We start from the raw sequence: 17,555 nt of genomic DNA, 5'->3' as shown, positions 1-17,555 counted from the left end.
GGCTGCGGAGTCGACAGATTGTCGGTGACTCCGACTCCGACTCCGGCTCGGGTTTCTAAAATCGACTCCGACTCCGACTCCGACTCCGGTCACAACTGTCGACTCCGACCGACTCCGACTCCGACTCCGCAGCCCTGGTCAGAGGTTACTGGTCTGTGGTCAGAGGTCACTGGTCGGTGGTCAGTGGTCACTGGTAAGCACCGCACCCTGACCCCGCCCATCACAAGTCACCCGGGCCGTCGCAGACTGGGGTCATTCCGAGACTGGTCAGACCACAGCTGACCGAACGGGATCATTGTGCAGGCCACCACTGCATTGCACTCTGTTGATGCTAGTTTCATATTAGGGGTGATGTCTATTGTCCGTTGTCATAACCAATGTGGGTTTAAGCGGATCTGGAGAACAAAGATCAAATAAATCGATGTCGCACCAGAAATGCCAGCTCACCCAGAGATGTCAGTTATTTCCAAATGAAACGCTGGAGTCACGTGCAGTCTGGTCCAGCCGATGTATAACATAATTTCATCATATTTAAATAGGCAAAACTATTGCCACAGCTCGTGACCTTGATGAGCTAGCACGGTGCCAACTGCCAATCAACCAACCAATGCCGGGGTAAGTATCCCCGTCTTACTGCAACTGGTTAGTAATCACACAACTGAGCACAGTGCCTTCAGGTGTTCCCAGTACGGAGAAGTGCAGCACTTACGTTACAAGAAGTTATCAAGGGAGTTCCCATTGAAGGAGTACATAGTACATACCTATGCTGATCACGGAGCGACGAAGCTACTGAAGAGTGCAAAAACGGCGAACCTGTCCGTGCGGTCACAACTCCCGACAGCACCGGCCGCCGAAGACGGCAAATCCACTCACTCAGCCATTTAAAAAACCACACGTTTGATTGAAATGCCAGATAGCGATACCGGTAGTGGAGTAGCTGTAAATAAGAACAGATCTGGGTTGACTAGATGGGGTTTCGCTTCAAAACAGGTTTTCAGAGAAGTTGAAGAAAAACTAAATCAGAGACTACTTAGTTTCCCTGGCAAACGGCGAGTATTACCCATCGAAACATCATAACTCCTACTGGTATGAATCGTATAGAAGTTTCTGAACCGTACCTTCGAGTACCAAAGTCATAACATCTTTAATCCAAGAGAGATGAGCACTGATCAAAGTAACGGAAATGTACAATGTACATTGTATGTACGTACATTACAAACGAAGTTACGGCCGATGCGCAATACAAAATACGCGTGTAATGCGTATTTACTTGCCTGTGCCTGGAGTACAAGCCGGAAATTAGCAGCTGAGCTGACTGAAGGAGACCAAATTTGATCACACGATCTTTTAAAACAATAGATAACATTTGGATAACATGAACGTAGCCTTTGAAATGGCCCAGGCGAGCTTTGGATAAGGACACGAAAAATCGTACACAATAAAACTTTTGCCGTGTTTCATTCTCATTACATGAACATGACCAGACATGTGCATTGTGCATGGATCCGAGAGCTGGATCTATGATCTCAGTGGATCACTCGACAAAATAGAGGGGTTGGATCTATGATCCGAGTGGATCTCCCGACAAAATTCAGGGGTTGGATCTATGATCCGAATGGATCTCTCGACAAAATTTAGGGGTCGGATCTATGATCTCTGTGGATCCAGCGGGCAAAAATTTGTGGAGGACCTATGATATGTATGGATCTCACGACAACATGTAGCCAATGAAACCCTTATCCTACATAATTGTACACCTTACAGTGCAATACAATTGAATTTGTCACTTGTGGACATGGTTAAGACCAGTTGTAATCATTAGGTATCATCATTAAATTTGAATTTAAATCAACAACATTTGTACTACATTTAAAATAAACCAAGAACATGCACATTACTACTTTTTGTAACCAATTGTAACTTTTTCATGACAGCACTGATGACAATCTTATCAACAAGCTATACATGACATTCGTAGCGTAGATAACATTTAAGAAAGACCTTTGCCAACGAATAGCAGCTAACGTTTACGCTCCCTCTAAATATGCTGAAATGGCAGCGTACGAGACATAACAAACTGGAACGAATCAGCTCTTCTTGAGCCATCATTCACCGCACTCGCTGATACATTCGGACGCGTCGTGACCGTCACTAGGACTCTGGTTGAAATCAAAAGTTAGAGGAAGTTTTTCATCATCACGGACCCAGTTATGACACCCTCCAAACCGATAACAGACCAGGCAATTACCCACAGACCACAACCTTGAATGCAATTGAAGCAAACACGTTGCATCAGAGCAGAGAGCTTACGAACCGAATGCTAGGTCACTCATGAACGTCTTGGTTTATTCTTGCCCAGGATAATAGTGTTCTTGCTCTCCATTACCTTCACCCAGCAAGTAAATAAAATAAATATAAATGCATCGTTCTTCTCGTCACCGCCTTCCACCCCAGTGACGTCAAACGCGTTCCGAGGGGGTGGCCAACAGATGGTTAGTGGGGTCATGCCTCAGCCAAAATAGGAAATACTGCTGAACCAATAAACCTTAGTATTATTGAAAAAGAAGAAAATGATTTTCTCGTGATGGTGTTAAACGCGAATTGTTTGGAATAGCAGCATCACGAAGAGAACAATAAATAGAGCGAAACAAAATAAAAAGAAAATAACTCTACCAAATGATAATCATTGGCTGTCCACGATAAAACAAACCCTGTCTAATGTCCATTAAGCAGGTATCCCGAGCCCGGATCATCTGTGGATCGCACTACATAGTTACTACCCTGAAAATACCGTGCATATTACATAGCTGCATACAATGCAGTTAGAAAGCCCCCAGACTACTACCTTCTACACGTTAACACGTCACCTGCAGACCAGCGGTGTTTGAAACGGCGTCGATTGCGTATCAACAGCCAACTGACTCCCATTCATGAGCTATCCTCGCAGCCGATATACCCAGCGAGCGCTTCACCGCATGTTATGCTGTGCCATCTGCCAAGTCTGCATTTGCTCTTTTTCTCGGATTCATTTATCAGCACGGAAGAGGAGCACCAAATAATTTAGATGCCAAAAACGGTCATGATAAGGCTCAGGAGCGGCGGAACACCTTCAATTAAGGGGGGGGGGCACTGCCGACTTTTGGTCCCATTCTTTCCATGCAACGCCCATAGGGCTAATGTTAAAATGCCAAAATCAAAGGGGGGCACGGTGTCCTGGTGCCCTCCCCGTTCCGCCGCCTATGATAAGGCTTCCATGTCACCTCACCGACCCTTCGTGCACCTCCCGCCCTCCCCCCCCCCATCTCCCGCGACTCGCACCCCGCACGCGCGCGCCGCTCACCCCTCCGCGCGCCGTGCTAGGAGAGGGCGGCGCGGCCCGACGGCAGGCGCAGAGCGTTGACGGCCGCGGTGACGGCAGCACCATGCGGTCACAGCGGTGCGCGCGGCTCCAGCTCCTTGTACTGTGGCTGGTGGCAGCGGCCAGCACCGCCGAACAGAGGAAGACCTACGACGGGTGAGTGGCGGCCGTACGTGCACAATGCACATGAAGGTTTGAGTCTTTTAAATTTTAAGTTTTCGCGTCTTTTGAACTAATGAAATCAGTTGTTGGGCGTGTCTTAGATAATATGGTGCATGTTAATATGATAATGTGCATTCTCTTTCTCATGTGTACCTATGCAAATTTTGTGAACTTAACATTCAGGCCAGGAAGTGGAATAGAATTAGCATGCAATTAAAAATAACTTAACAATTGCAAGTGAAGTTTGTGAAATGGCGAATAAAATTTGCATATCCAATCATCAATGAGCTCCAACATGTTGAGTACTGGATAAGTTTCACTGTGATAACTTTTCACAAGTTTCATTGAATTTAAATATATTCAGGCTCCACATCAAACATTTTCTTAAGGTCAGGATCGACCAAATTGCAGCTCTTCAGTTCCCCAAAAACATCAACAGAAAAAATTAATCATGCCGTTTATCTATAAAATTGTTCTCTAACGGGATTTGGCGACCTTGAGATTGGCTGCAGTGTCTGATCTCACTGGCACCTACCAAACAAGAGCCTTTTGAAGAAGTGAGAAGTCGGTTAGGTCAATTTCATGACTATTTTAAATAGATTCCCACACTCACAACAAACACGATAGAGGTTTATGCCTAGCAAGGACGCATGTAATTCACCATTAATTAGTAATTTTTTGGTACTTTGCATCATTTATGAAATGCACCCTCTTTCACAAAGTCGAAAGTGACTCCAGCCACTGTAAGGTCATTAATGAAACGTTTCATCATTTTCGAGCCCTGTGTAGGACAAGGCGCAGCGATGACGACAAAGCTCGCCCATGACACGGCGTTTTGGTACCTATCGAAAAGGCTCGTCCACACCATCTGCGAAACGTTTCACAACCCAGCGAGTACTTGAGTTGGCCTTTGTCAATTCTCAGAACGCCATAAATGCTACCACCTCTTAGCTCATTTCCAGGCTCTGTTATCGACTTGGTACCTTGTAGTCGGCTGCACACATTCGGCAATACTTTTTTTGGCTCCTGTTCTTACAAAACGTTCGCTCCCGGTTAGTCGCTGCATTCTATAGGCTTCCTACCGATTTGGGTCCTCAGTAATAGCCTAGCTCACAACTCCACGTTATGCGGCTCGGCCACCAGCCTGCAACTGCCGACTCGGCCCCGGCAGAATCGGAGACACCCGGTTCCATATTGGTCGATCACCGGTTCAATGGTGACTCTGGAACCGGAGATTCTCTCATCTCACCGGAAGACTACCGGTTTGTTCAGTCGACACATACGGGCCGAGCAGAGGCCGGGAGGAAAGGAGGTACTCTCACTCTTTGAATATCACCGTCGTCACAATGACACGCGCCGCGGACAAGAGACAATACCAGGACCGTCACTGGGCGTTGCGCGATCTTATAGAGTGAACACTATCAGCGATCATCGCGAATTCGCCGCCGTGACTTACTGAAACGAGTCGCCAACCGGAAACAGGGAGAACGGAAACAAAGAGTAAAAGTTAACCCTCGCAAAGAGTCTTGAAGTATTCTGACTCTCGTCGCGCAGGTCGATTCCGAATATGTTAGAGATGCATTGCATTCATCACGTTAGCTGGACGCTCTTATAAATAGTGATTGCCTATGCGAGTGGCATCAGTGCATTAATTGCCGGCTGGCCATTGAGTCCGTTGATGACTCTCGGACCGGTCTACGCTCGCTGCAGCGAGAGTATCGGCACATGGCTGAAGAAGCGACCAACGCAGGCATGGCACGCGCCGGCAGGGAGGGTCGCTTTCACTGGAGATCACTGCAGGCAGGCAGGTTTTGTGCACTCGCCGCGGGCGGAATGCCAGGCCGATCGGCGTGACCGCTTCCGAGCATCCTTTTTCTGGAGCAGAACACTCGGCTGAGACCGAGTTTGATGTGCGCGTAACTATGACAGGATTCGGTCCTGAGCCCCGTCCGAAACGCGCCTCGACGACGGATGTTTAGATTAAATTTATATAACATGAGGGTTGGTGACCTTGTCTGTGTCAAAAGTCTACCCGAGCTTAAAACATGGACGAATCGCTGATGTCAAATGCCTCACTAAACAATTCTGACTTATCAGCCGGATAAAACTGGCAAGCGACACCGACAGTTCCTCACAACCAAATCCGATAAAACAGCCGTGAAACCGCCTTTCCGTCAACGATCATATCCATCTCATCATTCAAAACAGTCTCAAATTGAGTCGATCTCTAAACCATGTCCACCCACCGTGGCGGACACAACACGTGCCAATGTGACCCGACCCGTATCAAACGTGACAATGGTATGACGAAAATGGCATGTCGCCAAAGATGCCTAGCGTGACGGTCAGCTATAAGGACACGGAGCCAGATGACCGCCCGTGCCGCACAGGGCCGCCCAGATGAGAGCTAAATCTATCCCATTGATTATCAGCACTGACTGCTAATAACAGCGCGTGTCCTTAAAAGAAGCCCTTGGAGCCGCGCAGCAGCGGGAACAGTAATGCAAATCAGGAGCGCCTGTCACCGCGTCAAAAAGTTCAGGCGCATAATTAATGTTAAGGGAAATCCGTCCGGGAAAAAATAAAGAGCGTATGAAAGAATGGAACTATGGGTCATAGCAACATCTACATAAAGCCGTTTAGAACTTACGAACTTACAAAAAAAAAAATCAACTCTACACGCTTGCACATTGCACGGGCACAAGTTGAACCGCCCTCTGAGCATAAATTCAAGCTAAGCAGGGCTTGTATGAACCCATAAATGCGCTAACCGAGACTAACTGACAAATGCACAATGGACAGCCTCGGCCGGATGTCATACCACCACCCCGAGCTACGTCCCATCCCAGTGTCACACTCACAGACATGCACACAGACAAACACAGATGGTAGGCGTATGAGGCGACACAGCGGACAGTCACGAGCCGCGCCTCATGGTCCGGTGATCCCCGGACACTGTCCAGAGAGAGTCGCCCGCAGCAGCGCCGGGCGGGAAGGGCAGGGCGCGCGGTCCATCGCTATCGGCAGGGTGTGGACTGTGTCGTAACCGGCCGTTATGGTCGCTGGGTCAACGACGGAGGTCACTTGCACGCAGCGTTGACTTCAACTTTAATTGTTCATTAAAGGAAGAGATATTGGTTTCACCGATGACTTTTATGCTACAAGCTGAGTCGGTATTCCTGCATGCTTGGTGCGCGCTACTCTGATAAATTTTCATATGAATATTCTGTTGCTATGAAGCCTTCCTCGACGTACCAACACCTTCTTAAGCCCGCAATTATACCACCTCACAATAGGCTACCCCACCAGGCTTTACTACTTAGTTTCTAGCAAAGACGCTTAGTTATTCATCTTGCCTCACACGTTGTCGCAGCTCGCAAAGTGAGAAGCCATGCGAAGACGGACACGGGATACCCCAGAAATAATGAATGCAGTAAAGAGCGTTCGCTACCGCTCGGGTTAATAGCAATGACGCACTAACAGCCGGTGAAGTGGCATGGCTGATGATTTTCTGGACACTCGAGAGCGGCTCAGTCGGGCATTGACACCGCGCGCAGGTGTGACAGCCGGTGGCTGCGTGGGTTAATACGATTGTTGTGTGTACTAAGTGGGCGCGTGCCGAGAGGGATACCATGGCGCGATATACGCATCGGAGAACAGGATATGTATATCTTTCTAGTTGAGGTTTATTTGCCATTGGGTCTACAGTGCAGGGATATTTCTATCTCGCACTCCTCTGAGATGCAAAGATAAGACTTTGTTATATCTGCATCCCTCTGAGATGCAAAGATAAGGTCTCGAGGGTTCATAGCGAAAAATCAAGAGTTCATGTGATGATGGGTCAATAACCGAACGACATTTTTAATGGTTGTTTATGGATGAAACTTGTGAAATAAGAATAAACTACTCTGAATCTATTTTTACATAGATGAATGCATTTAAATATAATATTTTATTAATTAAGAATAAACCTCAACATAGAAAGATATAGGATTCCTCATGGCTCACTCGTGGAAGATCGGATATCTTTTCCTCGCGTGCTACAGAAAAACCTCGCTCCTTCGTCGCTCGGTTTTTCAGTAACCCGCTTGGAAAAGATATCCTTATCTTTCACTCGGAGCCATGAAGAATCCTCTATGTATCAATTACCCAGCAGTGATAGGAGAGTTGCACCTGTCCAAAACTAACTGCAGTTAAAAAAGGACAAGTGCTAACCAACTATCTTAAATACCACTAAATGGCTAGTTGTAAAATACCACTAAAATCGTATTAAGCCAACATAATAAACAGCATATCTTATCTTAAAACACGGACAGAAAAGCGTGCTTCTGAGCGATTATAAGGCGGCTATACCCCACTCTGTCTCTCCCTCACCAGTCCTGTCTCTACGCCCTCAGGCACCGCGTGTACGATGTGGCCGTGGCCAACCGGAGCCAGGCCTCGCAGATCCGGCAGCTGGTCACCGAAGGTGGCTTCGAGCTGTGGGACGACAAAGGGGGCTCGTCCGGCTGGCTGCAGGTCCAGGTTGGGCCCGACGACGTTCCGCGACTGGAGAGCGTCCTCAACACCAGCGATGTGCCGTTCCGACTCCGAATCGGCGACGTCCAGAGCATCATCGACTCGCAGCAGTCGGAGAATGAGGCTCACCGCGCCGGAGGCCGCGCAAAAGACCTCCTAAGAGATGGCTCGGGAAACTCCAGTAGCCGTGCCATGCGAAAACTGAACGCCTTCCCGGGTTTCGGCACCAACGCCGACAATCGAAGAGGCCGTCTGGACAGCGGAAGCGACAGAGACGGCGCTGAATTAGAAACCAACAGCATCTACGATGAAGAGGACGATGACTCGGATATCGACGGGTTCAACCTGGGCGCCTACCACCGTTTCTCCGACATCGAGGCGCTGCTGCGGCGGCTGCCGACACGGTTCCCCGACCACGTCACCCTGCACGTGATCGGTCGGACCCACGAGGGACGACCTCTGTACCTAGTACGGCTGAGGGAGGACGTCAGCGCGCCGGCCACGAAGCCCGTAATGTGGATTGACTGCGGCGTGCACGCGCGAGAGTGGATCTCGCCGGCCATCTGTCTGTACACCATCGGTCGTCTCTTGGCCGGCGACCAGCGCTGGCTCGTCAAGTACGACTGGCACCTGGTACCTGTGATGAACCCGGATGGCTACGAGTACTCACACACGCACGACCGTCTCTGGCGTAAGAACAGACGTCCAGTCAACTACTGCACAGGCGTCGACCTCAACCGAAACTTCGCGGCGCGCTGGGGCACGTTCGGCGTGACGTTTCTCGAGTGCGGCCTGACGTTCCCCGGCTACCGGCCGTTCTCAGAGCTCGAGAGTCGCGCAGTGCGTGACGCCGTGCTCCGCGACCGGCGCCGTATCGCCGCCTTCAACTCGGTCCACTCGTACGGCCAGCTGTGGCTGCTGCCCTACGGCTACAGCTGGTTCGCCAGCAAGGACATCGGACGTCAGCGCCGCGTGGGACGCGCCGCCACGCGCGCCATGCGTGCCGTCAACGGCGTGCCGTACCGGTACGGCATCTCGTCGCGCGTGCTGTACCTGGACAGCGGTACCAGCACCGACTGGGCGTACCGCGCCGGGGTTCGGCACAGCGTGGCCATCGAGGCGCGCGACAAGGGCTTCTACGGGTTCCTGCTGCCGCCGCGCCTCATCCTGCCGACGGCTCGCGAGGTCTGGGCCGGCCTGGCACAGCAGGCAAGGATGCTGGCCCGCTGAGCCCCACATCATGTCACCAGTCAGCAAGTCCCGTCAGCAGTCATCAGGATCAACCAACAGCCAGCAGAGCAGTTAGCGTTCAGCGGCGGAGCTCACGCATTCAATATCAATGCCGAGCCCACTCTGCCCTTACAAAAAGAGCGTTATCTATGTGTACACGATCGCGGTGAGACGATCTCATCGAAAACAGGTTTAGTGCCGCTCAGAAATCGGTCAAACTTCAGAGTTTGGCAGCTCAGTGAATTTCAGCGGACTCTGTCAATTTAACCAGCCCATAATGCGCTCGACACTTGCCATCTACTTGTAGCCGGCACCGTTGAGTCTCGAACGTCATGAAAGCTCACCATGGCCGTCCTCAGGGTATGGTCTGCGACCATAGCGGAGAGCGCTTCGTCTTGGAAGACGGCGCTTTGTCTCTAGTCAGCGTCGAAAAGCGTATGGCTGGTGAGGTCCCAGGCCTGTGGTTTGTGACCGACCAGTTCGCATTCTGTTCTCAATGTGTCAATACATGTGTTATGTACGTATATTCAATATTGCATAACTCAAAAATGGTCATGCAATCTATATGGCTGACCAAAAGAAAATGCTGTTTGTCAGAGGTATGTGATATCGCTGCTCGAAGCTATCGGTCGGGGACGCGGGATAGACCATTAACGCTTTACAAGCTCGACATTAAAGATGAACAAAATTATAGCCGGGAACGCGGTATCTGGAGATACAACTACCTATGAAGTTTGGATAAGACTGCGTTTCTCCGTAGGGCTTGTCGCAGTTCTCGTACTTCTCAAAGAAATGGCATTGCTGTCATGCGACACCGCCTATTTCACCTGACAGTTGCTGAGTCAGTGTCGCGATGCGACGGAGGAGCACACGCATATATTAAGCAAAGGACGCTTACGTATTATGCCAGTGGGTGACGAGCTAACACTGGCAGATATCCGTCGGCTGGGGTATGCCGCTGCCGGAAATATTGTCCGATAAAAGGCCAATCAAATGCACTGAATGGCAAGGCAAATAAAAGCTTCATCGATGGAATCCGGCGGCATACTGCTGAGTCTTCGCAAACATTAAGGAACTTTAATTACTTAATTGTGTAGCTATAACGAGCGTATCGATTGCCTACTTTTATATCATGCGAGCCTATACTGATTACTGAGGTATGAAGCAGCAGAAGAAGTTTGCACTGAGAAACAGTAGTGAACAATTATATCGGTGTTAACTGTTAACTGTAGTCTCAGACTAGTCTTATGCTAGTTCGTCCCATGTAAAATAGCAACCCAGACAGCCGGAAAGCGAAACTGCAACCCCAGCAAACTACCACAAGGAACATTTATTGACGGAAGACCACGTCGTGAGTTTCCAATAACAAACAATAATGTGACCAATGACCACTCTAATATCCGTAGGGAATTCCAAACTTCTCGCGTTACCGGTAGTCCACTTAACCATTATGGCACTAAATGTGCGCCTGTGGTAATATCATCCAGGTTCTCCACTCTGAAAAATGGTGCGTAATGGGTACGCAGCTCCAGTAAAGATAAGCCATGCGTAGAGCTTGTGTGAAATCACGCCAGATGAGGGAGAAAGAGAACAGCAGACCTGGCTGTTGGATTCTGGGAACCGAGAAGCCAGCGAAATACCACAAGCTGGTAGCCAAACGAGTGTTTAACTCATTTTATAAAACCAAGAAGCAGGACGGCAGATTGATCACTACCGCAGTCTGATGCGGCAGAATCGGACTGCGGTACTTATTACAGTATGTTGGACTCATCAGTACCGTGGCCTGATGCGGCAACAGCTGTATTCTTTGTGTTCCCCGTTGAACCCACTTGCACGGTAGCCTGATGTGGTAGCAGCTCTGTTCTGTGTGTATATCCCCCGTTGAACCTACCTGCACGGTGGTCTGATGCGGCAGCAGTTCGGTGCTGGTCAGCAGCAGCCGCAGCCGGTCCTCCAGCCGGCGGACCGATTGGTTCACGCGGTCCGGCTTGGTCTCCCATTGGTCCTCGGTCCAGTCGTACTGGACCCGTTTGCTGTCCTGACGCCAGAGAATCAGTACGTGGCCCACCGGGTCCTCCGGAGACGACTCTGGGGTCACAGGACACCCGGCACAGGTCAACAGAGGTCACAGATCATTAGGGGCTACAGGTCAGAAGAGGTCACAGCACAGGTTAAAGGGACCCTCCCACCTTCAAAAAAGTTTATGAATTGGCATGAAAGTGATGTCGCTCGGTTCAAATTGAGCGAAAACATATATCTACCAAATTTCACCGAAAAATATTCACCGGTTTTCAAGATATTAGACTTTTACTTTTGTTTACTTTTTTAGGATCTCCACTGTTTCTAGCGACTTTATTTTAGAAGTGCGGCGTTTGCGGCAGATGTTGCGCGCAAATAGCATATATCACCGCGTGCTACAAAACGTTTTAGTCAAACATTTAAAAATCGTTAGATATTTGCGCTGACGTCACACATTCAGAGGGGTATTCCTAAGCATTAGCCCCTCTGAATCAAAATGCTGCAATTTTGAAATTCAATATTTCCGATTTAAGGCATTTCTCGATGTTGTGAGTGCCGAAACCGGTAATTGTGAGCCAGGGACCCCATTTTGGCTATCTCAACTCAAATCTAATGTTAAGGTGGGAGAGTCCCTTTAACAGAGGTTACAGGTCAGCAGAGATTACAAAACTGGGCGTGACGGTGATTCCAGCAAACAAATTATCTTACAATTGCCGGACAGGTACCTCCCAGCACACTGCAAAAGCACTCAATGAATGAATGCACATTGCATTCATTCATACGAGGAACGACAATCACAATACTGACCTAAAGGCAGTGAGCGATTACCAACTATCTCATTCTAAAAAAAAAAGAACAAGCGCGCAACATCGCTCAACACCATCCTTTCCGGGCCTCTGGCCACCCAGTAGAACATCTCAAAGCCACACCCTTCCCAACCACCGCAGCACCACTCACCTTTGAGCAGATTATCCAGAAACTTGGCCTGTTTGTCCATGTAGATATAGGCGTAGCGGAGCCGTGGGCTGGTCAGCCGGGCGGTCCACACGTGTTCCCGCAGCGCCGCCTGGCGTGCCGTCTGGGGGTCCCCGGAGCGTGCCACCAGCACGGCGCATAGGTGGCGCCGTGCGCGGGAGGCCTCGGTGGGACAGAGCGTGTCCAGCACGGACTGGGGACGATAGGGGGAGTGGTCAGTCGTAGCGTGAGAGGCCTCGGTGAGATAGAACGTGTCCAGCACAGACTGAGGACGATAGAGGGGAGGCAGAGGTCAGCCATAATGCTCGAAGGTTTGTTTGGGACGCATGTGTACAGCACCGAAAGAAGCACAAGGGCAGAGAGAAAGAGGGACGGGGGCGATGATTGATCACACGGTGAAGTATAGTTGACTACAGAATGATGTTCCACTTTTCACAGGCAATCATTTGCCTGGAGTGGTAGGCTGTGCCGCATCACATGGGCTGAGTTCACAAATTATAGCTTAGTCCCAATGCTCACAATCGACACGCTTAATTGCGTGATAAACGGTACAACTTAGCGCTCCGGTCAACTGATAGCTTCTGAGGAGTGGAACATCATTCTGTAGTCGACTATACGGTGGCTGTGTGAGGTCGTGAGCAGGTAACTGGTACTTCTTGAGACAGTGCAACCACATCATTTTCACATCGCATAATACGATAAAGGACATTCCCTATAGGAACTAGGTCATCAGTCCTAATCGGACGCTCGCTGCCAAGCCCTTCATTCCCCAACTATTCCACCTTTCCCCCTATACCTTCTCAAGCGTCCCCCAGCACTCACCTGCGAAGACAGCCTCGGCAGCACCAGGAACCGGTTCTTCTCCACCACATCCACCATGGTGTTGAAGGGCAGCTGGTCCATGCTGAGGGTGGCGGCCGGCGCGTTCGGCGCCTCCTTCAGCACCAGCAGCGTCTCGGCGCGCGCCGGTACTCCGTAGGTGGCCAGCAGAGGTGCCGAGTCGGCTGACAGTGTTGGCACGTATCTGAGCGGAGAAGCGAGGGTCTGAGATGGGGCATAGAGGGAGGGCGGGAGTGCAATGAGAAAGAAAGTGCTACTGATGCTTACGTGTTAATTGTTCATCATACGTTACGACGGATATTCAGGCATGTGTTTATTTATTACCTACGTTCTATTCAGTGCCTGGCTGGAACTAGCTAAAGACATTTCACGATAAATCTGCATTTAATTGTAGCCTAGCTCCATCACACGCACGCACCATTTACTTATCCAATACATTCATTCATTCATTTATTCACTCACTCTCACTCACTCATTCATTCATTCGTTCATTCATTCATTCATTCATTCAATTATCCATTCATTCATCATTCATTCATTCATTCATTCATTCAGTCATACATCCATCCATCCATTCATTCGTTCGTTCGTTCGTTCGTTCGTTCGTTCGTTCGTTCGTTCGTTCGTTCGTTCGTTCGTTCGTTCGTTCGTTCGTTCGTTCGTTCGTTCGTTCATCCATCCATCCATTCATCCACCGTGCACTCACGCCGCGGCGGCCGAAGCGCGGAACTTGTAGGCCAGTGTGATGTAGCGCAGCCGTGGCTCGGGTCTCTGGCTGAACAGAACCAGCCGCACCCGGTTATCCGTCCAGCCGGCCAGGAACGTGTCGGCGTTACTGGGCGTCAGAGAAGTGAACAGCCCCGGAGACATCTTCGAACGGATAAAGTCTGAGGGACGGAAGGCAGGCGGCGATGGTAAACAACAACAACAACAAAAAAGCATCCCTATAAAATGGGTGGCAGTGGCGACTTCCCACTATTGAACTGGGCTCCACAAGTCGCTAAAAAAAAAAAATCGAGAACCACGAAGCCTGCTACCTATGTAAAATAAAAATGGATCTGTATAGAATAATGATTGAATTGATCGATAAATACCCGTAAAACGCTATTAGCTTTGTCGAATAAAGACGTTTATGAAGCCAAATGATAGTAACAATGTGTCCTTTATCAACGTTTTATCCTCAGTCCCCCACGGCTCTCTTTAACCCCAACCACCACGAGCACCATCTGCGTCTCACCTATGACCAGAGCGAAGCTGAACTCGTCCCGGGGGTAGCGCACCACCCGTCCGTCCAGCACGAGGAACACTCGGGGCAGTGAGTCCACCGACAGCCGCCCTGCCAGCTCCCGCTCATGTTCGGCGTGCACCTGCACGTCAGGTCAAAGGTCAACGATTCAAGGTCAAAGGTCAACAATCGAAGGTTAAAGGTCAAGGGTCAGAGGAAAGTCAGCAGCGACAGGTCTTTGAGCGTCGGGAATACGGCATGGGCCTTAGTTATTTGTCGGTTACACAGTCTCGTCTAAATAAAAAACTGCAATAAAAAGGCAGAAAGGCTGAGACAAAAAAAGAACATTTACGAACGGCTAATGCATCAATCTCGTTTATACTAGTCATGGAACCATCCTCTCTCGATGGGGAATGTCTTTAAAGTTGCACGCGATTCTGCGGAGGAGCGTTCTCTCCGACCGGTCACTAACCGTGCTGACGCCGATGCCGACGTTGCCCAGCTCCTCGGAGAGCGTGGCCCAGACGGGCTCCATTTGGACGCAGCTGAAGCACCACTCCGAGAAGGCCAGCAGCAGCGTGGGTGACGTCCGACTCGACGGCAGCACCTTGTTCTCGTATTGCCTGGGGGCGACGTGTGGTAGTCATCATCAACATGAATAGGTACATTCATCCAAAGATAGTCTGCACTTATATAATAAAGTTGAGTTTGACTTCAAAGAGCGTAAATTATTACATACCAATTACCAGATGAATTGACATTAAACCTCGCACTTACAGGGGGAACGGACCCCCTTCCGTTTTTTTCGCAAAAATCTCGGGCAAAAAGTGGACAATCGCGACGAAACTGAAAGTACCCTCGAGTTGATCAATTTTACAACCACCCTGAAAATTTCATGACCCTGAATCAAATGACTTTTGACCTGTGACCTGTTTCACGAGACCATGTCACGCCGAATGTCACGGTCCGGCGTATGTCAGCGCACATTATCCGCGTGTTCCCGGTCTTTTTGTGGTCATAAATGATCCAACATGTGTAATGATGTCTGTCTCATGCTCTATTGTGGATGTCGAGGTCATGTAAGGGCCAGGTCAAGGCCATTGACCTTCAATGACATTCTTTCACTTTTTTAGTTTTACATGTTTATGGGGTAGTTTTTGGAGCTGATTCCAAATTCAGCACCCACCACCCATATGAACATTCTAGGGTAATTTTGGTGCTCACATAACATGTTACGAAACTGTCAGTGGTGGTTAACACCTAATAGGTGTGGATTGTCAGCAGGATGCCTACTGGTTGATCTGACCTGACCTGACCTAACCCAAATGGATGAAACACAACTGCAGAGGCTTCACAATTGCTCACTATGATAAGCTGCACGACTTCCCCACTTCACATCCTCGCTCACCTGAGTGTGATGGACTGCTTGTGGAAGAGCATGGTGCCGTGCCGGCGGAAGGCAAAGTGATGCAGCAGGTCATCTGGTGAGAACGGATGGCCGCGGGGTGGCTGTCGGAAGTTAGGGGTCTCCTCTGTGCGGCCTGTGTTGTCATAGTTCCTGCGGCGCTCTGGATCTGACAGAACCTAAAGTTGAGACGCAGGAGATAGTTTAAAGTGAGACAGACCATTACAAATACTCAAAGCAGCTTAAAGGTTTTAAACACTTGCATCTGACTCATATGAAATTATAATAATTACATGACAAAAAATAACAAAAAAAAAACATTTGGGTAATACCTAACTGAATGGAAGATGGATACCTACTCAGTACTCACCTCATAGGCTGTCTTGATTTCAACAAATTTTTCCTCAGCATCTGGAGCGGAGTTCTTATCTGGATGCCTGTAAAAATTGAAGGTGCCAAAATGATAAAAGTGCTAACAACAGCAGGTCAAATGAGGAGTTTAGCAGTTGTGTAATGCATTTTCATCTCGCCAGTGTCAGGATAGTTAGTGCTCATATTTGACATTTGACATTGCCAATAAGGTTATCCATTTCTACAACCATGGCCACAATCTTATGCTGCAAATTACTACCTAATTATCAGAGCTGGGCGCGTTCCTCGATTTTTGGTAGTGCGTTAGCGTTCCTGCGTTCCTCCGGCCGCGGTTAGTGCGTTCCTGGAATAGCGTTCCTCAATTTTTTTCGTTCGGTGCGTTAGCGTTCCTGCGTTCCTGCGTTCCTCCCTCAAAAATACCGCCGAACCACGCGGCGCGGGCCCAACCAAACACGGGGCGAATCGATCACAGAATACCCAGAATGGCGACGTGGGGCCGAAAAGCAACTCGACATCTCTTTTCCGAATCGAATATCTGAAATACGTTTTACCAATATCAATAGGGTTTTCAACAAAAATACGACCTGCTTAGAAAACAATAGTTAAGTTAAAAGATGCATCTTAGTAAAAGTTATCATATTTACTTTACACATTTAATGCCTGAAACTGAATCGAATAGTAAACATCACCACTAAATTTTTTTACACATTTAATGCCTGAAACCAAATCGAATAGTAAACATCACCACTAAATCTAAGCAAGCCTTCCTCGATTCGACCGACAAGTGGCGCCTCTACCGGCAAACACACGTACTCGAGATTCAAACATTTGACACAGAGGTCATTGGCAGCAATATAATTTTTCGGGTGGTTCCGCAAGAACGCAGGAACGCTTCAAAATTTCGGGTGGTGCGTTCCTCTTACTTGCGTTCCTTTGAAAAACTTTGCGTTCCTGCGTTCTTGCGTTCCTAAAAAGGGCGGTGCGTACGTACGGAAGAACGCAGGAACGCACTAGAGGAGCGCACTTGCCCAGCTCTGCTAATTATAATAGACGAAACCCACGAAGGCATATTAAAGCAAATCTGAAAATTCATTTGGTTCGTACTCATTGTAATTGTGAAAACATGAAATACATAGCACACCAACACGAGTGGGTTAGAGCAACAAAAGCAGATATAACAGCCAACATCACATATCATAAGCCAGTAAATTACTTACCACTCTTTGGCTCTTTGCTTGTATGCCTTTTTTATAGTTGAAGAATCAGCATTTTGTTCCACCCCAAGAATCTCATAAGGGTTCCATGAGGAAGTTGGTAGGATTAACAAAGTGAGCAAAACAGTAATGCAGCTTGTTGGGAAATGCATTTTGACAGTTTCAGATTAGAAAACCAGCCCAACCACTTGAAAATAACACGGAAACACTGCCGATCACATCTAGCTCTTTGACGCG

The 17,555-nt window shown here is 48.8% G+C and overlaps 2 protein-coding genes across 2 annotated transcripts in view; one reads left to right on the top strand and one right to left on the bottom strand.

Annotated features, from left to right (window-relative positions):
* LOC122389195 (dnaJ homolog subfamily C member 16-like) overlaps positions 1 to 17,555 on the bottom strand; it is a 31,008-nt gene extending 13,453 nt beyond the window's left edge. The window contains exons 1-9 of the mRNA XM_043380972.1: positions 17,322 to 17,555; positions 16,103 to 16,169; positions 15,736 to 15,911; positions 14,800 to 14,950; positions 14,340 to 14,469; positions 13,809 to 13,989; positions 13,085 to 13,286; positions 12,245 to 12,455; positions 11,160 to 11,356 (exon numbers count right to left, since the gene is read on the bottom strand). Of these exons, the coding sequence (XP_043236907.1) occupies positions 11,160 to 11,356; positions 12,245 to 12,455; positions 13,085 to 13,286; positions 13,809 to 13,989; positions 14,340 to 14,469; positions 14,800 to 14,950; positions 15,736 to 15,911; positions 16,103 to 16,169; positions 17,322 to 17,470 (1,464 nt within the window). The 5' untranslated portion in view covers positions 17,471 to 17,555. The remainder of the gene's footprint in view (positions 1 to 11,159; positions 11,357 to 12,244; positions 12,456 to 13,084; positions 13,287 to 13,808; positions 13,990 to 14,339; positions 14,470 to 14,799; positions 14,951 to 15,735; positions 15,912 to 16,102; positions 16,170 to 17,321) is intronic.
* Positions 3,409 to 9,788, top strand: LOC122389196 (carboxypeptidase B-like). Its single transcript, XM_043380973.1, has 2 exons — positions 3,409 to 3,514; positions 7,918 to 9,788. Exons 1-2 carry the CDS (start codon positions 3,423 to 3,425, stop codon positions 9,266 to 9,268), a joined length of 1,443 nt encoding a protein of 480 aa, XP_043236908.1. The 5' UTR covers positions 3,409 to 3,422; the 3' UTR covers positions 9,269 to 9,788.

The sequence above is a fragment of the Amphibalanus amphitrite genome, unplaced genomic scaffold (assembly GCF_019059575.1).
Source record: "Amphibalanus amphitrite isolate SeventyFive unplaced genomic scaffold, NRLGWU_Aamphi_draft 000347F_arrow, whole genome shotgun sequence".
Taxonomy (NCBI): Eukaryota; Metazoa; Arthropoda; class Thecostraca; order Balanomorpha; family Balanidae; genus Amphibalanus; species Amphibalanus amphitrite.
This window is presented reverse-complemented; position numbering and strand designations above follow the sequence as displayed.